This window comes from Taeniopygia guttata, chromosome 5 (assembly GCF_048771995.1).
Source record: "Taeniopygia guttata chromosome 5, bTaeGut7.mat, whole genome shotgun sequence".
NCBI lineage: Eukaryota > Metazoa > Chordata > Aves > Passeriformes > Estrildidae > Taeniopygia > Taeniopygia guttata.
In genome coordinates, this window is record NC_133030.1 from 17,478,881 (window position 1) to 17,506,156 (window position 27,276).

At 43.6% G+C, this 27,276-nt stretch overlaps 1 protein-coding gene across 7 annotated transcripts in view; it reads left to right on the forward strand.

The window, feature by feature from the left end:
• OSBPL5 (oxysterol binding protein like 5) overlaps positions 1-27,276 on the forward strand; it is a 174,418-nt gene that overhangs the window by 37,344 nt on the left and 109,798 nt on the right. Inside the window, exon 1 of one of the 7 annotated variants that reach the window (XM_030273900.4) lies at positions 571-841. The exons of 1 other annotated variant lie outside the window; for it this stretch is intronic. Coding sequence is in view for 2 of the 6 variants with exons in the window: in XM_030273898.4 (XP_030129758.3) it covers positions 1,880-1,975 (96 nt within the window). In the remaining 4 variants the exon portion in view is untranslated. Of the gene's footprint in view, positions 1-570; positions 842-1,342; positions 1,478-1,662; positions 1,976-4,068; positions 4,088-27,276 lie in introns of those variants that run through there. 5 more of the 7 variants (XM_030273901.4, XM_072929722.1, XM_030273898.4 and 2 more) reach the window with 5 other exon arrangements.

Here is a 27,276-nt window from a genome sequence, read left to right on the forward strand (position 1 = left end):
CTTGGGATGAATTCAGGATTTTTCAATAAAATCTGGGAGACCTTTTCAAGTAATGAGTTGCTGCTTTTTAGTGCTGGAAGCTGGCTTCCTGTGTAGTATGAGGAACATCAGAGCTAGTGATCTTTGTTTTGGTTCAGCCCCTGCACACACTAAAGAGAAAAAGGATCTGTCTTTTTCTGTGAAGGGTGGAGTAGTAAAGCATTTCAGGCGCATGATTTAATGCTTCTGGTTTCAGAAGCATGAGTCTGAGCTTCATGCTGTATTTTGGACCAAAGCTTCAGCTGTACATGGGTGATTCAGACTTTAGTGATGCAAGTCAGACTCGTGTTGGTCACATTTATCCCCTCATGTGATTTTTGGTTTCAGAAAGTTTGGGTGCCTTTTAACTTTGCTACCCCATTCCCATGGAGATGAAGGAGATGTGAAGTCCTGTTTGGCTCACTGTTCTTGGTCCAGCGCTGAACCGTGCGACCCGGAGAGAGGAGGAGAGAGGAAGCATCAATTAAATGCGTGCGGCTGGGTCATTCTCTGCCGTGATGCTTTACCAGATACTCTGCTGCCTGTAAAGTCATGCCTCCCCCGAAGGGCAGGCAGGCTGAGGCCAGGGATGCGATGATTGGACTGTCCTCCTCGTCTGGAGGAGCTTAGGGGTCCGTGCTTGCCATGGGATTGATTTTTTCGCTCTGGATGCACAGGAGAAGCTGGGAGCGTGCCCAGCTGCGTGTCAGGGCTGCATATTGCATGGGCGCCTTTGAGCCACGGCGTCGGCGGAGGCGTGTGGCTGGATGCTGAGACAAAGTGCTCCTGCAGCGGCACGGCTTCAGCGTGGTGATTCCTCCAGGTTGGCTTTTCTCCATTCTCTTGCGCGTGGCGTCAGTGAACCCCAGGGATGGCTTGCTGCTTGCTGGCCGGGGGGTCCGCCTGATTTTTGTTTAAGGGGTTGGTGGTTTTGCTTTATTTACTCTGCCTTGGCTTCAGGCTCTCCCTGTGTCGAGGAGAAGAAAGACACAAACTGCGGGGAGTGTGGGGGGGAATAACAAACCGAAGGGAGCCGAGCTCCGGCCGGGAGAGGCCGAGGCGCTCCCCAGGGGCGCTCCCGCAGGGAGCCGAGCACCGCGCTCGCTCCGCGCCGATCCCGCCCGGATTTTGCACGTTTCCTTCCCCCCTTTTTTTTTTCTCCCCTCTCCTCCGTTTTTATTTTTCCTCCCTCTATTTTTCTTCTCCGTTCCCCCCCCTCTCTTCCCTCCCTCTCTCCCTAGCGTGGTTGGATCAGTCTTTTGGTATTTCCTGCCGCCGCCTCCCCCGAGCAGCTGTCCGGCCGCGGCCCGGCGCTGCGCGCGTTCCGTGCCGCGGGGGGAGCGGCTCGGCGGGGCCCACGCGTGTCCCCGCTCCCGTCCCACGCGTGTCCCGGCGATGCGGCGGCGGGGCGCGGCGTGCTGAGCGCGGCACCGCGCGGGGGCTCGGCCGCCCCGGCCAGGTAAGGCGCGCCGGACATCCCCACCTCCCCCCTAAAAGCCACATCCTCCCCCGACTCTCCGAAGCGATCCTCCCCAAAATGCCCTGTAAAAGCAAAATACCCCCCCCCTCCCCGCCCTAAATTATTCCGATAAATCCATTCCCCCGCCTCCCATGCTAGCTGTTCTTCCTGCCCCCCGCGCAGCCAGGCTGCCTATTTTTAAGTATAGCGTGGTACCTCAGATTCGGCTTGCGGGCGGCGTGATTCCAGCGAGGGGCTGAGTGCTGGCAGCTCGGGGAGGGCAACCTGCCGCCTGTGCCCGTGCTTTGTGCCCAGGTTGTGCGTCGCCCTTTCTACGTGTGCCTTTTGGGGTTTGGCGACGGGAACTGTGGGGTGGATCCCCTTGCCCCCCGATTTCTCGGCATGGCAGGTCTGGGGGGCCAGCAAGCGGCCGGTGTGGCATGTGGGATGGCGTGCTGTCAAGGAGACCTGATTTCTTTAGACATGTGGGCATATCTGGTAGGTGGAACGCATTTTTAATGTACTTCTTCCAGCATGGTGAGGAACTAGTGAGGAGACTGCACTGTTACTAATTGGCTACATTTAATTGACAATAGTAATTACCTTTCCTATAGGTGCTTGTATAGATACCATAGTGGAGATCATAGGCATTGCTATCTAAAAACCAGATTTTGGAAACCTGAGTTTGGAAATGCTTTTAGTTTGCACTAAGTGAAGCAAGGCAACATTTCTAGAGAAATAAACACATAAGCACATGTGACTGGATCAGTTGGATCAGAAACCATATTTCTCAAGTGCTATGCAAACCTAAAGCATTGTAGTGTGAAACAATTGTTTAACATAAGTGAGGGGGAAAGTTCTTTAAACTGTGTAGCAACCTTCTCACTTCATCCGGCTACAGCAGTATCTTTGTTGTCAAAATATTCCTTCCCCCTCTTTGCACTGATGTGGGAGATAGCAACAGTATTCAGCAGCGTCTGTACCAGAGAACAGCTATTGCACTGGATGTGTCCCCAGCTGCTGCCTTTCCTCCTTGGCAGCAAGTTTCCAAAAAGGTGTGAGTGGGGAGGGAGAGACAGAAGCCTCAAGCCAGGCTCTGTGTGTGGCAAGTTCTCTTCCCCAAAGGGGAGAATGGGTATTCTCAGCGGGGTAGTTCCCAGTAGGATGGTAGTGACCCTGGGAGTATCCCCACCCTGACTGGGCAATAAGGAGGACAGAGCTGGGCCAAAAGGACCTGGGGGCAGCAAGGGAGTCAGATTCAGCCCCAGGGGTTACTTTGCAGCACTATTAATGGAGCTACAGACAGGAGTTCTCTGATTCAAGGGAGAAAATGCAGGCTATAGTCCTGCCCACCGCTTATTTTGGTTTGAAGAGGACAATGTGAACCTAAGGAATGATTTAATCATGGTGATGCATGAAAGTAACTGAAAGGCGGATTTACTGCTCTCATCTTTTCATGGTGCTTAATTTAATTTTCATGTGCTTTATTGCAACACTGATTCATCAGGTGAGTGGGAGGGAGGCTTGTAGAGTACAGGTGGTTCAGTTTCCATTACTAGATTAGATATTTCTCAAGGTGTTTTCTTGGCTACAGCAGGAGAAAAATGGCTCTGTGTTTGATACAGGGCTGTGGTTTGGAATCCAGGATGTCTCTAGGGAAAGGCCATTCCTATAGTCTGTAATGTGCAGTGTTTGAAATCACTGTGCCATGCTCAGAGCAAAACTGAGACTCAACTAATTCTTATTATGTTCATAGATCATAAAAATTTCAGTTAAGCTAATCTGAATTGGGTTAGACTCACTTCATGTCCAAGGGAGCTGTTATCTGCTGGAGGCAATTGTGAGATTGCCACTGCTGAAGGTCTTTTAGTGCTGGATCTGGGGCTGAAGTGTGTCAGCAGGGCCCTGCCCTTCTGAGCTGTGGAGCACAGACCTCCCTCTGCAACTGCACAGATTTGTGCTGTTTGAGCTCCTGTTTTATTTGGGGGGAAAACTGCATTTAGTGTTTTTTTTCTCCTGACCTCCCTGCCTTTGAAGCATTAACAGCACAGTGTTTTCTCAGCCAGAAATGCTGCTCCTCACGCCTCCACTCCTCAACATGAGATGTCTCTGGCAGCACGTTGTAGGTGTTTGTGCATGCCTGCTGTGGTTACTAAGGTAAAGGAAACACAAGAAGCAGCTCAGGGAATCGAAACAATCCAAATGCCAGATACACATGGGTTTGGGCAGGAATGACAGTGACCTGCTCTTGCCAGCGTGTCTCAGTGTGGGTCTGGGCTTGCTCACACCTCACACCTCACACAGGCTCCTGACTGTCACTGCTGGTGTTTATGCTGTGCTTTAGAGCATCAAACGTCTTGAGACTGAGCAAACTCCTCCCAGGTGCTGCTCAGCCCTCATTTTGGAGCTGTGTGGTTGTGGTGCAGTTAATTGTACAGGGCCCTGTCTAAATCACAGGTTCTGCCTTCATCCCAGCTCCTCCCCACCACTGTGGCTCTTTCTGGTCATGCAATGAAGGAAGAAGGAGACAACCATCCTGAAAAACACCCTTTTGATAAGTAGCTGCTGAGCCTCTGTGGAGGATTAAGGAGCAGTGTACAACCTGCCCAGGTTTCCACATTTCTTAATTATTGGAATGCTCTTTCTCTGCTTAAGGCGGGGGAGTGTTGTGCTTGCACCGGGCTCTAGGTACTGTATATGCATCTGTGTAATACAAAAAGATCAAGAGACTAAAGCGGAATATTCTGCAAAATTGGAAGCAGCTAACAGCAGGCTAGTGAGAGTTACCTATAAATGGTTTCTGCCCCTGACAGAAAGAGAGTGATGTGAACAGGGGATTAGGGTTAGAAGGTTAGAATAGTCCAGCTGCTTGTGTGGCGGTGGTTTTTAATTTCTTTTAAGCTGCATAAAAACCATGGGCATATCTCTTGTTCTTTAGTCTCAGTTTTCCATAGTGTTTGTAGAGCTACAGTTGAAATTGTGCCATTTTTTCTTTTACGCTCCCTTGACATTGAAGGATTTATAGGTGTATAAATCAAAGTCTGAATTGAAAAGGCTCAATTCTTGTCTTTGTTTAATAAACAGCCAGCTGTATACCTGGGCTTTCCTTTTGCAGTGTGCCACTGAGGTCTGTGCTCTGTTCCAATATCAATAACTTTACTGTGCTGGCAGTTTTCTTGATAGTAGTTTTTCTATGTGTTTTGTTAAACTCCATGCCAAGCTTCAATTTACTGGGAATTGACTGCAGGGCTGTATGAATTTGAGTGTTTTGGCAACCCAGTTACCATTTGTATGATTATAGCATCAGTGAAAAATTAACCAGCTAAAGGCAAAAGAGAAATCTTTAATAAACTGGGATGTGTGCAGCTCTCCTTGTGGGGGGAGGGGAGAAACTCAACATGGGGCTTGCCTGCTTCATCCTATCTAATCTGTCAGTGAATCAATCAATGTGAAATTGTACCCCCAAGGAATAATGTAATAGCTATTTTGTGTGTATTTCCAAACTGGAATGCTACTGTAGTAGAGTCCTGAAGGGTGTGCTGTCTGAATCGATCAGCAGAAACCAGGATGAAAGCAGACTTGCTGCTAATCTATCAGATGTGGCAGAGAGGCATTGAGGGATGAAATGTCTCGTTCTGTGTTGAGTGCAAAGCTTAAATGTGAGCTTGGTCCTTCTGCGTCCCTGCACTTCAGGCACAAAAGCAGTGTCCTGATAGCCCTCCTTCACTTTTCTCTCAGCAAAATCATGAGATTGCTCTGAAAAGCACTTTAATTTTCATGCCAATGCATTTTGTTGCAGACAGCTGTTGTAGTGTCATTGTTCCTTCCCACCTTCAGTGCTGCAGAGGCAGCTCAGCTTTTGTTACCTGTGTTGTTTGATGCCAGTTAAGAGTGCAAAGCCTATGCTAGCAGTGCATTTTTGAATTGATTTGCTCTTTTCTCAGGTTAAAATAACAGGGAATTCTCTCCCCATAGCAATATATTGCCATGTCCCAGTGAGGAGAGGAAGGGAATTCTATTCCCTTGCATAACTGTTGATCAATGTGAATCATCTTTGCAGAATGAAAAGAGCAATTTAAATTTCTTTTGTGTTATTTTTTTGACATTTTTGCACTTTCTCTTTTTTGGTATGACTTCAGCATCAGGAGAGAATCACTTTTATGTAGAAGTAGGAGGTGACCAAGGCTTTTATACACTTTATCAAACATTGCACAGTTCATTCGGGCAGCTGTTGCTGGCTCATCTGTAAAATCCCTGAAATGTGAATGTGAAATTGCCACTGGAATTAATTCTCAATCAGAGTGGTTATTCTGGCAAGCTCCTGGCATGGATGCAAATAAATGAGATTTCCATTTTATAAGATGAATTTTTATGTCTTTTCTTTCTGTCTTGCCATGAAAAAGAACCTTGTGCACTGCTGCAAATGCACTGAGTTATTTTTCCCCCTTACCTTACTAAGGAAAGTAATCTGGATTTGCAGATAATTTCATTTTCTTTCACATGTGGGTCAGACAGTTCAGGTCTAAGCAGTAATTTTTTTTTTTTTTTTTTGGTGTGGATTTGTAAATCCTTACTTGGACTATAAAGGCTTTCAGTGGGCACTGAATGCTCTGTACAAATTATAGCATTAGTGGGCAAGGCAGTAATTTAAACTGCCTTCCATGGCACTCTGTTGTTGTAATATAGAGCAGGACACAGGTGTGTTAGATATGAAATACAAAGTGTTTGTATTTTTCAGGTTCGTTTATAGTAGATTTTCTTCTTTCCATTTTGACATCTGTCATTTGCCCCTGCCTCCTTGTATTGCTCTACCTGTGTAACCTTTCTCATAGGAGAGAAGATAGAATGTGTATAACCATGTGTAAGATTTTTCTATTTTGTTTTAATTCAGGTTCAGTGGATGCAAACAAGGCCCTATTTCTTGGCTGTTGAGTGTGTTTTTTTGGTGTTGTAGGTTTTTGGGTTTTTTTTTTTCTGACTGATGAACCACCCAGGCTTTGTTGCCTGTAATCAAACTGCTGTTACTGCCTGAATTTCTCTCTGGACTCCAGGTCATGGGAGGCACCTTGGCACACCTGCAGTCATTTACTAATACCTGCACTCATTTATTCCTACACCTATGCATTGCAGTAGACTTGGGGAGCTCCACTTGTGGACAAGGCTGGAAGCTGCTTAAACCAAGCCTAGACTGTCAGGTTTCTAACCTAGTTTTTCCCAAGCTGGTGTTCAAGTTCTGGCTTGTGGAATCCCTCGGCGTAGGTGCTGAAAGCTTTCTTTTCCAAGAGGGTGAGGTGTGCTGAGAAGCTGGGAGGATCCCTTGGCCATGAGTATATCTGAGAAGTGTAGTGCAGGGTCTCTCATTTCTCAGTTCCCTGAGAAGGTACATGGGCAGGGTGTGTCAATATCAGCTTTCCATGCCTTTTTCATCCTCTCTCTACCTGGATTGTGTTCTTTGGCGTCAAGGTCTCTTGTTGGAAATTCACACAATATTTAGAGCAGTATTGTCTTGAATTTTGCTGGGCTGTTCTGTAATATAAATAAAAACAATCTCATTATGTAAGCAAGATACTGAATAACTTGTCTAAAAGAGCTAAGACAGTGGGTGCAACAGTGCCAGTTTTATTCTCTTTGAGCAGGTGCATCCCTGTGGGGAAATAAAAGGTAGGTAGGTAGGGACCAAGTGAGAAACATTGAGCAATAACAGACTGTGACTCAGAAGCAATTTAACCATAATAATCCCCACAGCACTAAAGGTTCTTTTTCCCAGAAATGCACAATATGCTGTTCTCTGCCATAAAGCTGTTGTCAGCTGACATCATTGTGTTAACACAAGACTTGCTGTTATCCACAAGATACACAGTAAGCAGACAGCACTTCCAGTGCTAGCTGGTAATTATTACTAATGTTCTCCCAGTTTCTGGAAAACATTATATTAAAGGTATTTCCTGCTCAATATTTTATTCTTGTTGGCTGGTAAGCTTATGTTGTATTAAAAATAATGCTTCTAATATCACTCCAAGTATTACCAAGCTAGCATTTAATTTATTTAGGAGAACACAGAATGACCATTTACCAAATGCCTCTCTTGAGTACCTGTTACAGATTCTTTGTCTTTTTTTTTTTTTTTTTTTTTTTTTTTTTTTTTCTGAGCACCAATGCGGAAATTTATGGCTTTATTTTTTGATTATCGTGACCCTCTCAAAGTCTGTGTGTTTTCCCATTGACTTCACGGCAGCCAAGTGCTTTTTATCCTGTATGTCTCTTGGAGAAATCACATTAATGATGTATCACTAGCCAGAAAGGGCTTTTCCTGAAAGCACATAAAGGCAATAATTTACCTTGTGATTTTATAAAAGGCAGACTTTTTTTCCCTCATATTAAAAAAAAAAGGAATCTGTTAAGGTGAAGGAAAGTGAACAGAACAAAGAATTGGTGTTCAAGTACTATCTCTGGTGTTCAAGTACTATCTCTGCAATGCGAGAGGGACGTTACAATACCATTAATGAGATTCTCCCATTTTCCCTTGGAGATGTGGTTTTGAATTTAGAAATAGATTTTGAACAATTTTCCACTGAACATCTCACTTTTCTGCTCACTGAATAGCTACAAACCCTTATTGTTTAATAGCTATCTTCACTTTTAACTGATAGAGTTTCATAGAGGTAAGGTAAGAGCTCTGAAAAGGTAAGACTTTTTCTAGACACTGTTTAATTTACTGTAATTATATTAAGTGCTAAATTGAAAGAGGCTTTTCTAGTTAAGATGAGGATAATGAATAGTTGTGTGTTATTACCATGGCCACAATGGGGGAAGGAAGAAGTGATTTAAGTTTTGCTCGAGACAGAAAGAGAGAAAACTTGCCCCAATGTGGTCCTTAATAATTTATTTCCCCCTCTCTATCGCTGACTCCCAGGTTTTGCTAGAAGAGTTTTCTGCCCTTGTACCTCAGGGATACAGCAGTTTATGAAAGAAATCAGCAGGCACTCCAAGTGAAAATGGCTGTGGAAACAGAGTGAAGAACCAGATTGCACCCTCCAGCCGAGCCTGGAGCTGCACAGGCAGGGGCACACACAGCGAATGCTATTGCGGCTCTGAAGGCACTGCAGTGTAGCATGGCTCCCCCGAGGCTCTGCTCCCTCTGTGCTTTGCCCACACTGCAGAGAAAGCTGCTCTTTTCAGCTTGGAGCAAGTTGCAACATCTCAAGTCCCCGGGCAGGTTGAGTGGGTGCACCCAGCTCTTCGTGCCCTCCACCAGCACCCGCCTCTGCTGTTCTTCCTGCGCCAGAGCTGCGGCACCTTGTGCTCTTCCCTCCCTCCATTGGCCTTGTCTGTGAGCCTGAGCAAATCACAAGGTGTGCTGAGCTGTGTACCCCGTGTAAAAACACACCAGCTCACTGTCTTGGCATATTTGATGCGATTGAGAATGGCACCTTTTATGCCACTTTTAACATGGCACTGCTGTAAGCACACCCTGCCTCTCCATGTGCATAAAAGTGTTTTATCTGGGTCAGGATTCCATTGTGTCCTTGGATGTTGAAGCTGTTAAGGGGAAAATCAAAGTATGTTCCCTCGTTTATTCACCTCTGTACCCTGGGGTCCAAGACACAATTTCTGTGCAGTGCTTCCTGCACTGGCTTCCCTTGCAGTCCTGCTGGGACTGCTGCCAGGTTGATCTACAGGGATTTGTTCCATACAAGCGTTTATCTCCTGGGAGCTGCACTCATGTCGTGCTCTTACCTCTCAAAGTCTATCAAGAGTGCATGTGATTGTACTTGACATTTGTGATTTGGGCTAGATGTGAACTCCTGGGGAAAGGCAGTGTGTGAATTATTTAATCTCTTGAGCATTCCAGGCCCCTGTATAAAAAGCATTAAGCAATATGGGGCTTTTTCCTGCCTTAAGAGAAGGCCTGTGTCAGCCTTGCTTGAACTCTCAGAAAGTTGAGTATTTTGAGCACTAAACTTCATATCATTGTGTCATGATTGCAGTGCAATTATGGGGGACCAATGTAAGCAGTATTTTCTTCCAGACGGACCAGAAATATTCCTGATAAACCTTCTGTTTTCTTCCCTTCTCTCCCTCCTTCTCTTCTCCAGTAATTCAGTTCTTCAGGATGAGACAGGTTGAGGCAATGCAAGTAGGATAATTTTGTGGTTAGGGCATTTGGCTTTGAAATCAGGAGATCAGTGTTTGTTCCTCCTTCCATCACTGGCCTCCTGTAGCTGTGGGGAGATTGCTTGCACCTCTGTGCCTCTGTCTTCACCGGAAAAATAACAAAGTTTTGAGGTTGGGTTTTATTTATTTTCCTGTGTTGGCCTACAGTGTTCTGTTATGAGGGCAGGGAGAGGGTCTGATCTCTTCTTGGGGTTTTTTTGGCATTGTCTGCTGGCCCAGTTCCAGCCAGAGTATGCTTGTTTGCTCTCTGGATAAAGCTACTAGGAAGTCTTCAAGTACATATTTTTTCTTTCTTTTTTTATTCACTACCATTCTTTTGTCATGCTTTTTGCTTTCATTTAACATCAAAATTAAATAGCGAGTTAAGTAGTGTAGCTTTTAATAACGTGTAGAAAATGAGCTGAGCTGTACACATAGATGGTGCCCGTAGGAAGCCTGGAACTATCCCGTAGTGTTTTTAATGGGCAGTCCTACTGCACTGTGAGCTGTTGGCTCAGTGAGGCTGTCTTAGATGAGCTACAGATGAGACTCCCAGTACTGTAAATATCTGTGCCATTTAGCTTTGAGTACCAGGAAATGAAACGGCGTGGGAAATAATAAAAAGCTTTCTTTTACTGAAGTCAGTCAAACAATATTTTCTTCAGGCTGATTTGGAAGTGGACCTTAGCAAAGTTAAGTGGAGAAGAAATGCAGTAGTTTAGGGCTAGGAGTGTTTAACAAGCAGCATGAGCTGCCTGTTGCTGGCTGCTCTGCTGCTTGATTACAGCACAGCGAGGTGCAGGGCTGGGGCAGCTGGAGAAAGGCTGTGCAACACTTGGCATGGTGATCTCCTAAGGCGCTTATCCAGTGAGAAAGTGGGCTCAGGTAGGGAGGCTGGAGTTTGCTTTCTGGACAATGTAGCTTTTCTTTGCATCTTGGATGTTAAAGCCAGCTGTATCGGTCCTGTTGGTCTCATTTGACTTTGCATCTGCAAGGATTTTAGCCTGATATTCTTACATCTAGTAATTTCTGCTTGAATTACAGCATTTTCCTTAGGCAGGTTTTAATTTTTGGTGGTAATTTTTTTTTATGCTCTTCAGAAATGTGTGGAAATGGTAGTTTTCTTTACAGTAAAAGATATGTGCTTTCTCTCTAATCTGGCATTTTTCTACCTTGTTTCTTCCAGCTTTCTGACATCTTTTCCCTCTAAGTGATTCCAGGCTATCATCAGGTGATCCCTTAAATATCTTTGATTAGTTAAATAGGTTGAACATCTTAACTGTCATTGCAGTTGATTTAAGACTTGGAGACAGCCTTATGGTTTTTTGCTGGGTCCTTTCCAATTTTTCATGCTGCTGTATTTCAGGTAAGGATAAAGATTGTATGTGTTATGTCAGCAGTGATCTTGCAGCTGTCAAAGACAGAAGTAAGGCTGCATTCTGGCTCTTGCTCTTTTTGTTCCTTCCCCCCTTGTTTATGCTTCCAGGAATTGAGCAAGCCCTGTTCACCCATGATATTGCACTTGGCATTCAGACTCTGTTAGTTATCTATAATTCTTTATAAATCAGAGCTGTTTTGGAAAGCTAAAGTTTGTGACTGGACAGGGAGGAGGGGGCGTTTTGGTCTGGTATGTGGCAACACAAAGTTATTTATCATAGATTGTGCTCTCTGCACTTCAATAATCTGCTGACATTTTGCCAGTAATAAAAAGGTCAAGGAAAAAAGTTGCTTCCTACAAATCATGGCATTTGATTGTTCTCATTATTAAACAGAGCATGGTTTCCTTGGGACAAAATTTCAGCCATCCCCAGCTTTGTAAACGATAAATTACCAGCTAGTACAAATGCATAAAAATGAAAAAGCAGCTTTCTTTTGATGTTGCTGTCTCTATTCCAGTGATTTGTCCTTTCCTGAAGCAGGGTGTGGGGAAGATGCAAGAAAGAAGTGTTCCTTGGATGTTAAATACAGCAGCAGAAAGAAATTATGCCAAGTTGATACTTGAAAAATGAGACATTAAGTTGATTTAAAGGGCCAAAATAATCTCTATGGTCTAGGGTTCACAAAATGTTACATTTTCCTAATTTTTAGGAATGGCTTTCTGTGTCACCTATAAAGAATGCTCTGTTATGTCCAAAGCACATTAATGCAATTAAGCAAAACATTGTATCCTATTTTTTTTTCCTCATTTTCCTACAAATTTCCCTATTGATTTTTGTCTCTGAGAGGCCCGAGCTTGCAACTGCAGTGCTGTTTTTATTGTTACCCTAAGTGGTGCTTTCTGATACAGAGATCACTCTCTGTGAGGCAAGGCTCTGGCTTAAATGTAGCAGTAGTGGCTGGGCAGTGGAAAGGCATCAGCAGTCAAGATGGAGATGCTTGGGGACCATCCATGATGGGGAGCTTGGGTGGATGTGAGGGAGCTCAGAGGGAAAAGGTTACTGTTTGTGGGGATAGGCTGATGAGTGTTAGTGCTGTCAATTAGGGTAGTTTGTTACTTTGCACAAGAAGCAGGAAAGTTGGCGTATTTTTGTTACAGAAAATGAACAAAAGTGTCTTGGACAGGAGTGCTGGCTTGTTTCTCTTGCAGCAGGTTATTTGCTGCTACCCTTCCCCAAAGCATCTCTGTAGATACCTAAGAATGCACGCCTTAAAAAGCTGAATTATAACAATTACATGGCCATGGTGGACAGAGGAATTGTGTACTGCAGTTCTTACTGCCGAATTAAAAATTAATTTGAATGTAAATCCTTTCAAAAAAGGGAGTTTAGAAAGGTCTATATTTGGGAGGACACAGCTTTTGCAGTCTCTGCAGATAGAATCCGTTTTTTTAGGTTTTTACAGTGTCATTGCATGAAAGTCTAGCAGGCACGTTTATCTACCCAGGAATTCAATATTGCTATTAATTGGTGTTGGAAATAAGCCAAATCCCCTTGAAATAGATTTATTTCAAAAAAAATGCTGTTTTGCCATTTGAATTACTTCAGCCAAAGCATTCCTGGGCAACTTGGTGGGTATTACTTTTTTACAGAGCATTATATATGTTGATCCTGGCCATGGCTGATGCCTTGTAAAATGCTGAAATGTGCTTGAGCTGGAGCAAGCTGCTGGCTATGAGGGCACTAAAGGAGCATTCCCAACTTCCTGCCATCCTAAGGAATATGGGGAATTGCCTTCATGCCTCCTCTTCCAGTCTTTCCTATTTAAATGTTTTAAAAGGTTGTGCAGGATAATGTAGTGTGTTTCTGTACTTGCTTTGTATCAAACAGACACGCTGCTCCTTTTCACCCAGCAGATGTGTGCAGGGTACCCAAGCAGACTTCAGAGAAAGCCCCTAAGGGTTTGTGTTTAGCACAGAAAGTACTAAATCTTGAGCTTTGCCTTTAAAGTAACTTTCTTAGGATGACTTACATCTGGAGGTCATTCTTTCCTCTCTATGCTCGTTTCTACTGTAAGATAGGATGCAGAAGGTTTCCCTTGTGGAAGCATCCGGTGTTGCTCTGTTTGGGTTTGTGTGCTCATCCTCCTGCTCTCTGGAGTGTGCCTCTCACAGAATACACTCATTTCCGCTCCTAAATTCTTTGTTTAACCAGCACTGGCAGCCTGAGAGATAAAGGTGGAAACTTGGAACGAGATTGGAGAAATGGTCCTAATTTTAGGAAGGTTTGAGTTCAACAGGAAGGGAGCAGGTGGGCAGGATGCTCTGGGGCAAACACACAGAGAAATGTCGGTGCCTGTGTGCATGCAACTGTCACATCTTCCTTACAAGTCTGTTGGATTGATGTGACATTTCTCATTAATCACACACCAGTGTTATCCTGGGAATTTCTGTGGCTTGTCTCCACCCCACTTAAAACTGGACTTAATGAGCAGCTTCTGGAAAGTGAGGGGGAAAAGTACGTCATGCCTGCCACTGCTTCCCTTCACAGCTCATTTACTGGACCTTTTCTTGGTATATTCAGTAGCTCTTCATAGACTTTGGAAGGGTTGTTTACACAAGAAATTTATCAGGTTGCATTTTTTCATAAATGTAATTCAAGGAAATGTCTCCCAGTGCTATTTAAAACCTAGTATGAAATCACACAGTTTTTTGCAGCTATCAGAGGCTATGTCAATGGCCACAGAAAACAAAGAGGGAGCCAAGGAAAGAAAGGCAGGCTAATACAATGGAATTTGAAACACTGTTCTGTTTTCATTCAGATATTTTTAGCTAATGGTGATTTTTTTTCCTTTATGTGAGTTGATGTGTTATGTCGGTGGTAGAAGCTGCCAGTGTAGATGTTTGTCCCAGGAAAAAGATACCAATTGACACTGAATACATTTCAGGGGCTGCTGAATAACATTATGTTAAAAAATCCTTCAGAAACTCTCCAAAATCCAGATTACAAATTACAGCCTCAGTTAAATCAGGGTTTAATTAGTCTTGCATCAGCCCAGAGCCTTTGCTTTATTTCCACAGCTACCTTCCCGCAGCTTCAGGCACCCCACTCAAGTAGACAGACATGTTGCTTCACTTTGTTTGCTGCAGTCCTTCCCAGGAGAAGCGATCTAAATACATTCAAAGACGTTGATTGATTGTTTCCAATCTCTCCTTGGCTTGAAATGGATTTTTTTCTTTTTGATCCTATATACCTAGTTAGGTCCCGATCTAAATCCCACTGAAGTTATGTTGGAAGTGGAGGGACACTGGGAAATGGGCAAAGGTGGATGATGGGAACAAGTAGAAAATCAAGCCTGTGGGTTGTACTCATGGCTTGAATGTATAAAGGCATTATCTTCAATACATTTGGGCTGTTATTGTAGTCCAGTTTCTCTGAGCCTTGCAGCTTTCATGGACTGACAGTGTGATGCAATGCTGGAGATTTGCCGTGTTTATAGGTGCAAGGAGAACGTGCCCTTTACTAAGTGTTCATTAATTTTACAGTATTTTACACAACAGCTGCTCTGGAAGAGTAAAATGATGCAAAATGTGTGTAAAAACAGGGCAGAGGACATTCCTTGAGTCTCCCAGGGCATGCAGAGCACATGTGCCTTGTGCTGAAAAAGTTTTCTTCCCTGAAGTTTTATTTGCCAAGCCCCCCAGAATGCTATATATTCAGCACTGTCTCTTCTGGAGCAAGCAAAATGGGGAGCAGTTCTACAGCATCTTTTTAAAAAATAGCACTAGAGGCAAACACACACACACACACATACACAAAATCCCATTCCTTGCTGGGTAAATGAAGACTGCTATAATTTATATGCTTTCCTTTTTCAGTGCTGTCACTAGGGAAAATAACAGCATGCCTGCTTGCTGTCCAGAGATCTCCTGCGCCAAAGCAAATAGTTGCAGCAAGTGGCAAGCAGAGAAGGCACCAAGGTATTTGATGGATGAGTGCTCCTCCCCCAAGCAGAAAGGAACATTTGTGAGAAACTAGTAACATACTGTGGTTGAAATGGCCCATTCAGGGTATAAAATTCCCAATCAAGTTGCCCAGGAGAGAGTTGAACAGCTGGTGTAGGAGCAAAAATCACTGCAGATAAATCAGGCTGGCATCTAAATGACTGTGGGCCCTGGACAGGCCCTGTTACTTTTTTTTTTCTCACTGGTGGATGAAATCAGGGAAGATTTCACTGTATGATGACTGATGTTTGTTCTCCCCAGCTTCTTGCCTTCCTCTTACAGCTGCCTCAGCTTAAGAGAAACAAGATGCTTGTCTTCTTTTGCTACTGTTGAGATTTGGCATTGCAGCAGTGTCCCAAGGTCCTTATCCTGGCCAGTCAGGGCAAGGTGCTGCTCAGACAGGTGCCAGAGCTGGTGGTGTGGGGCAGTAAGAAGCTGGATGAAGAGCTGCAGCATTGCTGTGGGTGAGTGGGGCTGCTCAAGAGCTCTCCAGAAGTGGGAGCAGTTCCAGCTGGCTGTGAGGGTGGAGGCAGGCTCCTGTGCTATAATTACAAAGGCTGGTGTTTAATTGCTGCTTCCTGCTTCAGAGGTGTGCTGATTAAGAATTAAGAATTAAGAAGGTGCTTTACAATAGCAGCATTTAACTTCTTACTGTCATCTGCTTTCATTTTAGTTGATCTGGGCTGGGATTTCTCAAGGGAGGCTTCTTGAGCTCTGTAAATCCCTTGAAAGAGTGTGGGCACTGGGTTCTTAGCTCTCCTGGAGGTGACTTGCTGTTCCCTCTAAGCCAGGATAACTGGGCTCTTCTGCACATCTGTTTGTGCAAGAGCACTGTGTCCCACATATAAAATCCAGGGACTAGTTAAGCTGATGTGAGAGGAAGCTGGTCCATCTTCTCTGTGTTTCATAAACTGAGGATCATCTTGAGATGCTCTGTGATTGCTGGATGTAAGGGAAGAGGAGCAAGTGCACAGCTGGAGGGATGTGCAGTTTGGTGGGGCATTGAACTGCAGCCCTTTAAAAATTGCTGATGGGAGAGTGGGCAAAATAGTGCCCTTCTTTGGGGCTGCTAGCTGTTCTTCTAGATTTCTTTTTCCAAATTTAAATGAGACAGAGACCAGTTCAAGGCTGGAGAGACCAGCTGCATATTGACTAGATGTTCAAAATTAAAGCTCTAGCGTGTGGGTATAGTCAAAATAGCTGTGACAATGCTTCTCAAAAAGTACCTTGCTCATCCATTTGTTAGTGATAATATTAAAGATTCAGGAAAATTTCGTCAGTCTTGGAGATCTTGAGGATGTTAAAAATTGTGAAGCTCAGTTTAAAAATAGGAATTTTAAGGAGGGGAGTTAAGAAGCCTTCTTTACTGCTAAATTTTTAAAGTTCTAGCTCATGTTCCACGCACACATCCAAGCTTTGCTTTCTCCAATGAAAGGTTTGGACTCTTCAGGTTTTACTGACAAACAAACACTTTTTCAAAGCAGTCCCCTGAGGTTTAAGATGAAAAAAAATACTGTGAAATTGATTCCAGCATGTCAAATCATGCAGCCTGGTCGAAACACAACAGAGCAGATATCTCTTTAGTATCCTCTTTTGCAGTCCCAGTTAATGCCAGAGGAAGGCATTTGTTCTAGCACAGAACAAATTATATTGGACTGAACTCCAAGATAATGCCATGGATGGGTCATGGGCCTCCCCGCTGGCATGTGAGCTGTGTGGATATGTGCAGATAAGAGCACTGGATATAGGTTTGTCCATAGGAAGAGGTCAGGACTGGCATGTTTGCCTATAGCGTGGAGGCAAGGTAGCTGTGTGTGCCAGGTGCTCCTCCCGTGTTGCTCTGTTCCCAGGGGCAGGCAGAGTTTGTAGCCATGTGCATAAACTGCACCTGGTGCTTGGAGCAGGACACTCAAAGGTGCTTTTTACACAGCTCTGTGCTGTGCCTTCCTCTGCTGGCTGTAATTGGCAGGCTTTATTCAGGATAACACTCTGGCCAGTTGGTGTGGTGGTAATTAAAGTCACTGTTATAATATTGTGTGTTGTGTACTCTTTGGAGGAGGAAGGGAAAATAGGTGAGGAAGTGATAGCTTTGAAGAAGAGGAGTGGTTGTGCCAATTAGCCTGGATGAGTAGTTCAGTGACAGTTAATCCATGGGAGTGAAAACAAGTCCTCTGTGATAGAGTGCCAAGGTCAGGAATTTGAGCTCCGTTTGAAGAGTGAAAGTTACAGTCTGGCGGATTAGAGCTCCTTAGAAGAAAACATCTCTTGAAAAAAACAAAGCAGAGCTTTTCCCACTGTGTCATCCATGTAGTCTTTTTTTGATTACCAGAAAAGGACAATGGCAGAGTAAAGACCATCTTATGAGCTGTTCTACAACTCAGGAGTATAACACAGTGGGTTTGTGAAACTTGCCTTGGGGTATGTCCATATTCATGCTTTTGCATGCAGGCTGCCAGGGGAGATCAACCGCTGTGTACACTTGATCTTGCAGGAGAACAACTACTGCAAAGATACATTATCCTTTGCCATCCGTGGTGTCAACAGAGCTGAACTGCTTTATACCACCTGGAGCTTCTGTTCAGTGTGCTGCTACATTTTTTAGCAGGTGGAAAATGGTCAGATTCAGAAAGGTGACTGACATGATTTTGTCTGTGCTTTCTCATGTTGCAAACAGGATCGAGTCAGGACCTAGTATGTTGGAAATTGAGCTACATTTGGAATACAGTTCTAGTAGCTGGTAATTTGGGGTATCTGGTTTACCCATATGAATCCCTCTATTGTGCAGAACAAGGTCATTTTCCTTTCTGTCTGCCTTCTGTTTATTTAACCAGACACTATCTTTTAAACATTTTGTTCAATATCTGTGACATAATTTTCGGTTCACTTCATATGTAGGTTATATGTGTTTTTCCATGTCCCCCTGCCCACCTCTTCACCCTCTCATTGTTAGTGGGTATGTTCTGTAGGCTATCCAGAGAATGACATTTCATTTTAGGCTCTGAGAAATGGTCCCATGATAGACTGTAGTTTGTAGGACATATGATGCTGAGCAAGGAGATGCCCCTTTATCTCATCCCATTGACCTTGCTGATATGTAATCACACCCACTGTAGTATGTCCTAGTGGCATGTATCCATAGCAGAGTATAAATACAGTACATTCTGTATATAGCTTTTTCCCTTTAATGTAGTAATTTTGTATAAATGGCACTGTTTTCATGCAGAGATTGCTATCTGCCTGTACAAACAAACATGTGAGGCCTTGGATTTGGAATCTCATTGACTTCGTTATCCACTTATATTGCTGTGCTTGAGAAAGCAAGTTCCCAGTAAATAAAATGGCATAATGTTATTTGCATGTGCCTCTCCTGGGAAGTGTGTGTATGGAAGGCAATTGTTGGGCCTTAACAGTACCTGTGAGCATTAAGGGCTTGTTCATTGAAAAAACCAAGTTGTATGGATATTGGTCTTTGCACCATCAGTACCTCTAGTGCAGTGGGAAAATAAACACTGAGGACCTGAATTCCTTTGGAAATGGCTCCCAGTAACTTCTTTTCCTATTGCTAATCCATCTGGGGAGAGTTGTTACTATTCCACTCTTTTCTAACTTACCCATAAGTAATTTACCATTTTCTCCCAGTCTTGGGTTGTTTTTCTTGCATGTTTGTGGTGATTCTCCTTTCTGTTACTGAGGCACTGTAAGCTTAATTAGTATGTCCCAAAGGCACTAGAAAACCTTTAGGGCTGTATTTGGTCAGGAGTAAAATATCATTGTCAGACAGTAGGATTTTTTTCCGAGGGAATACCCCACTGCTCACATATAATTGAAACCAGGCTTTTCCAGAGTGTCTCACTTGCACACTGGAGAGCTGCGAGTACAGACACACCCTGTAATTGCATAAATCAGAATGCATCTAAGGAAGACAAAGTCTATTGAAGTGATATTTTGGAAAGCAGGATTGCTGGTAATGTTTTGTGGTTTGGTAGTTTTCTGAGCTGCTTGTGAACAGAAAAGCTGCCATTTCTCTGAGAAGTCCCTGTGCATATTCCTGAGAGGGGATAAGCCGAGGTAGTTTTGGAAATGGAGCCTGGGGCTCCCTTTGCTGCTGCTGAACAGTCACTCACACCAAGACAAGTACCAGTGCTGTGTGCATACAGCAAAGTCAGCTGGGCAGAAGGGCAATTCAAATCAGATGAAGCCAGTTCTTGAACAGATTGACCTCTATGCTTTTCTAAATCAGAACAAAAATGTCAAATTCCTTATAAATACCAGGCAGTGCACAGCTCCACTGACCTGGCATCACTCCTCTGGTCTTATGGGTGGGGAGAGCAGTCGAGCTGTTCCTCCATGAGCCTAGAAGATGGAGAAATACTGAGGTTTTGCTTCTCAAAAGCAATTATCTACATTTCCCCCAGCCTGAAGCAACAGGTCACGCTCTTCTTAGCATGCTGAAGAATGTGTCTAGTCAGCACTGGGGGAAATTCTGGAATAAGCCAGGAGTGCCAGGCATGCAGACACAATACTGTCATTGGCAAATCTGTGTGAATAGCTTTGGAGCGCTGTGCTGTGGGCTGCAAATTGGGAGGCTGACTCCTTATACAGACCACAGATCCATCACTTTGAAATGTCAGGCCTTTGTCACCCAAAATAGTTTTTTGTCTTCTTTTTCCATGTGTGATACATGGAATTTTTTCTCTTTTGCTTTGTGTCTTACAATGTAGTTGGAAAAGAGCCTATTCACACTGAGAAGCTCAGCTAGGACGAAAGGCTCTTTCCTGATTGCTTTTTGACCAAAGAGACGCAGGCACAGTTGAGCTGTGGTCAAGGCAGGAAAACAAGAGGCAGCTCTTGGGACTCCTGGTAGAGTGTTGTGATGCTTTGCCCTGCAGTGCTGTGCCTGTAGTGTCTAGGAGAGCCCCAAACCAGACTTCACCTTTCCAGTGGCTGGAGTGGCAGTCATGGTCCAGCCTGTCAGATTGGCACTTTCAGTGACAGGATTGTGAAAGTGGTCTCTCTCCTTCCTGCTTACCTGCATGAATCAGGCATGTGTGGATCCTCTGTGAAAACACAGTACATGGTGTTAGCAAGAGGGAGTTGTTATCCCCTTCAGTTCCTCAGCTGTGGTGATTTTCTGTATCTTGATTAAATGAGGTCCAAAGGTCAGTTTAAGTCCCGGAAGGGAAAGAAAAAGCAAGTTTCTATTTTTACAGTCATGCTTGTATCACCAGAATTCTAGCACCTGCTGAAGTGTAGTACGCGCTTAAACTCTCATCTAGTTTTGAGGTTGAGGACTGTGCTGCACCGTGAGCAGTGAGAGGGGATTCAGGGTGTTCCCGGTAGCATTTTTGTTTTGAAATAAGGATTGTGCTTTGCAGATACATTCTCCACTTGTGGAGTAACTTCTACTTCCTGTGTTCTATTTCATGTTGTGGAGCAGTTTTGGAGTATGCAAACTGCATTGCCTTCAGATGAAACCAAATTGTGTTTATGATAACCACAAGAGATAGTCCAAAGTGAAACCCGTCCTGTGACTTGATTCCTTAATCTGGATGCATCTACACTGTTGATAATTACAGTTCATGAGTTTGGATCTTCGTGTTTGGGAAAGGCATCAGCCTATCAGCAGCCTTGGAGAAATCAGGCCCATGTGCTGTGTGGGAGCTTGGAGGAGACACGTTGTCTGAGGACCTTTAACAAGTGTGGTGGAAGATTAAAAGGGCTAAAATATTGTGGGTTATCATATTGCTCCTAAGGTTAGCTCCAGCAGAGTGGAACATATTTTTTCATGTGGTTTCTGATGCTGTTGAGATTTGACCAACAACTGTCAGAGCTGTGTTTCATTCTCATGGGTCTTCTATGCTCCAGGGCAAACTGGGGGCTTTTGGCCTTCTCAAAACTGAAGTTCACTATTAGTGCTTTTTCTTGTGGCTACACTTAATGTTCTAGAAGATGGTACTCTTGAGCTCTTTCACTGTAATTATTACTTAGAAATACCACGAAGGAAGCCCAGCATTCTGAGAATTATCTTGGCAGCTCAGTACATGAAGAGCACACTTCAATTTTTAAATTTAATGTCTAAATATGCTTTCCCCCTTTTAGATGGGGTATCTTTCCTATATAATTTAATTTCTAGTAAGAAAAGGTGGGTTGACACAGGTTTTGTTTTTTGGTTTTGTTCTTACCTCATCACTCTGCTACTCTTCCTGGGTTAGCTTCACATGTGCAAGTTGATTCTGTGGAAGGAGGTGTACAAACCCAATCACCTCCATGCTCCACTTCATTAGTTTTTTTTAAGGTATGAACATAAATGCTTCTTCCACTTTTACCAGGAGGCAGGGCATGAGCACTGTGTAACTCTGAGTGAGTAGGAGAGGAAAGTGGATGTGTCCCTACTCGTAGCAGGATGTGGATGTGGGAAGTGGATGTCAAAGTGGATGTGTTCCTATCCAGCACTGAAGAGCACACAAGACTAACTTTTCCTGAGCAAGTTTGCAATGCCTTTCTTAGCACTGTCATGAAAGTCCCTTTTTCATATGCCACCATCCCTTTCAAGTAAATTGAGGAAACCCAGCAGCTCTCATTTCCAGCCTGACATGTGAAGGAAATAGTGTATTTCTGGGAATGTATTAAATATAAAATCCCCACATCAAGTATAACTTTAGTGGAAGAAAAGGGGATATTGTCCCCCAGCCCCATTAATGTAGGTTGTAATCGATTGGCTCTATCATGTGTAAAGCTTGAAAAGTCTACTAAGAATCTTGTTAGGATGATCAGAGTTAAATTTGACCTGCTTAATCATCCCATACTATTTGCTTATGCATCCTAACATTGTGCCAGGGGGTATGCCAGTGAAATTAGGGCTTTGTTTTCTGAAATATACAAAAACCTAGAGCAATATTCCTAAGAATTCACATCTGGGGGCCCAGTCATGATATTTCTCCCCCTGTCCCAACCCTATGACATCACTGGTGCCTTTCAAAGCTCTGTGTAAATCAGGGTTGGAAAGTCTGCTCCCATGGATTAGTTTGTAGGATGAAGTCACAATGTTCAAAGGTGTGAGCAAAATTCTCCTACCAGCCCAAAAGAAAAGATTGTAACTAGAGTGTTTGACTTGTGTTTTGGAGAAAGAGGACCAGCAGCAAGTGTACAATTACTGCTTGACTGTCAGTACCGTCAGCATTTATACTGTGTTTTCTGCTTGATCTTGGGCGGGGAATTGTTTGCCATGTGAACCATTTGTTTATACCTTTCTAATACCAGGAAGTTTTAAATATTAAAAAACACCATTGTTTGAGTTGGCTCTGAATAACTCCTGAAACCTTTAATGGGCTCTGAAGGAGGGCAAGAGCTCAGTGGCTCACTATTCCATCCCTCCTTTGCAGGAACATCTTCTGCAAGTGCTTCTCTCCCTCTTTGCTTAGGCTATTGCCCTTTCTGGTTACACAGAAACTGCACAGTCACACCCCCATCACATGGGGAAGGGTGTTACTGTCCCACATTTCATGAGACCTATGGGATAAGGGGTTTTTTTTGTGGCAGAGAGTTGTGTAGGTGTTAATGGAACATCTGTAGCTGACCTCAATTCCAAAATATTTTTGTGCTGCAGCTATCTGCTGATAGAGTCCTTACTGTAAAATGTCATATGGACCAGAGGCAGCTCGCAGCTGTCATCTGAAAAGGTTATGTTTTAGCAGCAGCTTGACTTTCTTTGTTTTCATAATGTTGAGTGAAGCTGTTTTAAATTTCACTGGGGAAACCAGGGACACTGACTGATAACCTGAGAGCATCCTGTAACTGAATCTACATGAGCAAATTCACACAGAAAGTCTTGTCACTGAACTCCTGAGGGGTAAAGATGGACCTCCTCTTTAGCACTCTATGTATTATACAAATGATACTGCAAGTAACAGGGTGCTGTGAGGACACTGTTTGATCCTTTTTGCTTTAATATGCTCATCTGTTTTTTTTTTTTTATTTTAAATAGTTCTAATTTTTAAAAATTTTGGCAGCTAGCAAGTTGAAAGTTGTTGCTGTTGGGCTAGAGTAGGCCACTGTAGTCTAAGTTGTTTCTTGTTGACTTATCCTTGTACAACTCCCAAGAAAATGTACTGCAAACTTTGCTCCATCTGGCTAAATGCCCCATCCTCTGTGAGGCACAAATTGAATTAAGAAACAAAGCTGTTTTCTACAGTCTGGTTGTTGCTACTCAGTCAGATGCTGTTAAGAATACATTTTAAACATGGATTCCAAAGTCAATTTCATGTTAAGTACAAGTAGATGCTAGAAAGCAGTATCTTTGTAGCTAAATATTGAAAATGGTATTGATTTTTCCCATCGTCAGTGCCAGATTTGGAATATGAACATGTCCTATTGTCCCAGGCAGACTTGGTTGGTAATAAATACTTTTACATATTATTCAGGTGTCTCCCTATTGGCAGCAGGATTCTTGGAGATCTTGGTTGAATTTCCAGAATTACAATGTAGAAAATCAGAGTCTGAATTTTGCCAGAAAATCTACTTAGCAAACAGCTTCAAAATAGGTGTGGGCAACCGTAACCTGGTAATAGGCCCAGGTTCTGGCAATAAAGATTGCCTCTCCTAAGCCTTGGAGATGGAAGATGTTTGGAAAACAAAGTGCTATTTAGAAGATGTATGGGTTTAAATAAAACAAAGTGAAGCTATCAGCCCTTTCCCCAGTCACACTGATCCTGAGTGTGGACACATCCCCAGGAACCCAAAGGTGCATCTCTCAGCTGACCCAATCTGCTTCTCCAGGTTGAGACAGATCTGTTGCAGTGACAGGGTTTGTGGTCAGCTGCAAAGGCACCTACTGATGTGTCAATGGGAAAATCCCCCATGAGGATACATGATAAGTATTGAATTGCCTCTCCCTTAAGGTCACACAATGAAGCTGTCTACCATGGAGCTCAAGGGGAAATGATTAATGGAGACCTTGGAAATCTAGAGCTGCACCACTGAGTCTGGCAGGTGTATGAGCTGAAAGCTCTGATGTCTCTACAAATACAAGCTAGAAGGAAGTGTGAGATAGCATTGCTGTTTGGGCCTCTCCTCGGTCATCTCCCTGCTCTTTTGCAGCTCAATCCAATCTCAAGATGGATCCAAAATACAAATGCTAGTTGGGAAGTTTCTGAGTGAACAATGTTCTTCCCTGCATCCTTCTTTCATATCTGCACCAGCTCTGTTAAATGAGGAGCAGAAATATAGAAATGCATTTAGTAATGATGTCGCTTCTTTATTTCTTTTCCTCCTCTGTTCTCAAAAATAGGCAGTGAGTGGTTAGATCATGGGGTTGCTATGGTGAGCTTTAAGATACACCTTTGATCATAGTTGGTGAGTGCCAACCAACATATTAATTCCAAGCAGTCCATATGCTTCCAGACCAAAATACCTCTCTCTTGCTACTCTTTGTTTTGTTGAACACTTAGCCTGCTAGTTCACAGACTATCATGTCTTCTTGTGCTGCTCCAAGAAATCTGTTCAAGTTTGGTATTTCCTTTTCTCATTGGAGGGGCAGCTGGCAGAATTACTGCCTGAAAGGAAGTTGTAACCAGGTGAGGGTCAGTCTCTTGTCCCAGGCAACCAGTGACAGGATGTGAGGACACAGTCTTAAGCTTCTCCAAGGGAAGTTTAGGTTGGACATTAGGAAGAAGTTCTTCACAGAAAGAGTGGTTGGGCATTGGAATGGGCTGGTGGTAGAGTCACTGTCCCTGGAGGTAGTTAAGAAAAGACTGAGTATGGCACTTAGAGTCCTGGTCTGGTTGACAAGGTGGTGTTTGGTCATGGATGATCTCAAAGATCTTTTCCGACCCAGTTTATTCTGTGATTCTGTGACCCTTTGTGCTCATGGACTCCTGCTACCTCAGCAAAACCCACCTGTAGCAATCCTGATTTCAGGTCATCGGCTGTAGATTTCACTATTTAATGTGAACTTCTGGGTATGTTAAATGAGACACTGAGATGCTTCCCTTTAAAATCAGTGGCAGAACTCCTACTACAGACAAAGGAGACAGGGTCAGATGATTTTGCCCCAACAAGCACTCTGCAGTAAGGATGGCTGGATGGTGGTTTTCCTGGCCTTTCACTTCACTTGTTCTACAATGGATGAATGCCTCCTACCTATGAAAATATTTTGCTGTCCTGTGTGGTTTTATACAAATATAAGTGAAAAGCCAAGTGACAGGGAATGTGGTGCTTAGTTCTTTTCTGTTATTTATGCTCGGTTTATCTGGTAAGGCAGCCTACGTACCCGAGAGAACAGCCTGAGTATCTGTGAGAACAGAGATCAGATAGCGGGGCTTGCTGGGCTGCAGGGCTTGATCAACTATTAGAAGATGATATTAGGAAATGTAATTTGCAAAGAGACTCTGTTTAGAGTTTTGAGTCTTTTGTCAGTTCTAATAGAATATTCAAGAGGAAGTTTTCTATTTCAGTCTAGTTCTTTTGGGTATATTTTTCATTTTTTGCGTGTTTCTTTTTCTGCCAAACAACTGCCTGCTGCCGCTATTTGCTAGGACTTGCTTATCTAGACTTCTTGTTATTATCCTGGCTAAAAAATTGTTACTAACTTGTGTGGTAATAGCTAGAGCTTCTAATCTAGCATCAAAGCTTCATTGTGATGGATGTTACACAGACCATTATTTTATTAAAGATGAGTATTTGTTGTCTTAGGAACGTATGGGCTTACTTTATAATAGCAAGAAGGGACAAAACAAGGTAGCAGGGAAGCATTCACATACAATATATCAAGTGACAATCACACCAGCTTGTTTTGAAGTGGCAAAGGTTTCTTTCTCCTGTGGGGGAAAAAAACTGTAATGGCTAGAAAATGTTTTCTGCAGTAAAACAGAAATTATCAAAGTTGTTTTCATTTTTGTTGCCTCTGAGTAGAATTTGCTGTACTTTCACAGCATAGAATGGGTTTTTTTGCTACTGGTTGCAGGACTACAGCCAATTTCACCAATCACTGGGCACAAGAGGTTTCTTTAAACAGAAATTGGGAAATCCTGGGTAAGAAGTTTGCATGATAAATATTTGACTAAATGTACACTCCTTTGAATTAAGACCTGGCCTGAGCCTCGTGTAAGTCCTTGGCTTGGTTTAAACCCTGTAAGCTTCTGCATTTTCCAGCACGTCTGCAGCAGTTGTGGCAGCTCGCGTTACTCCACTTGCCTTAAGTCTGCTACAACTGTATTACAAGAGTCAGCATTACTGAACTTAAAGAAATTAAATGGGTATCATTTTTGGGTAAATCTGAGTATTTGTTGTAGGCTGAACTGGATGGTAGCATTAGCCAGGCAGAGGACTGGCTGGGTTTTGTGCAGACCTACTGGGAAGGACCATAGAGTTACTGTGGACAAAATGTTAAAGGTGAGCTGACATTGTAAGCACAGCAAACTGTCTGCAGGAATGCACTTTGAGGAGCTTTGACAGCGGATTGACATTTTCTTCTACCCTTTAATGCCCTGTCAGTTCAAGGAGGTTGTGGAGTAGCTGGTGAAGCCCAAATGTGGTGAGCACATTCAGTGTGTGAGGAAAATACTGCTAGCAGTGAGTTTAAGACACTTTCAGAGTACAGCAGAGGGAAAGTTGAATGTGTCCCAGCAAGCACAGAGTATGGGAATTTCCCCTCCTGTGGGAATGGAGGGTTTAAATGTTATCTTCTTGATCTTAAATGCCTTCTCAGTAACCCTGCCTGTACCAGTGGGATTTGTCCACCTACGTCTGGTGGTGTTCTTGGAAGAAAACCAGCTTTTGCATAATCAGTCTCAATAGTAGGGTACCCAAAGCTTGCAAGGTCGGGTTTGTTTTGTTTGTTGTCTTGCTTTGGGATTGATTTTTTCCCTTTTTTTGGAACAACAGTGTATTTCTCCTGCCAGCAAGATGTCTCTTCCACCTTGGAACCGTACAGCTTGCACTTCTGGCTTTTTTGCTGGCTCCTACGCTTGGCTTTCTGTTGCTGCTGCTGCTGGTGAGACTGTTTCAGAGTTGTGCCAGGCTTAGCATGCAGATCCAAATTTAGGTCTCTCTGCCTTCAAACAGAACAGAGGTTCTACAGAAGTAATTTTTTAGTGTGACTGTTCAGAATAGCTAATTGGCTTGTTGGCTCTGCATGAGACTGCACGGCATCCTTGGACCTGGCCGTGCTGGGCACTTGACTTTTCTTCTTTTATGCCTTCATTACTTGCCATGGTGATGGCCCTAGGTGACAGCAATCCCAGGGAAAAGTTGGGAACACAAGCCTCCA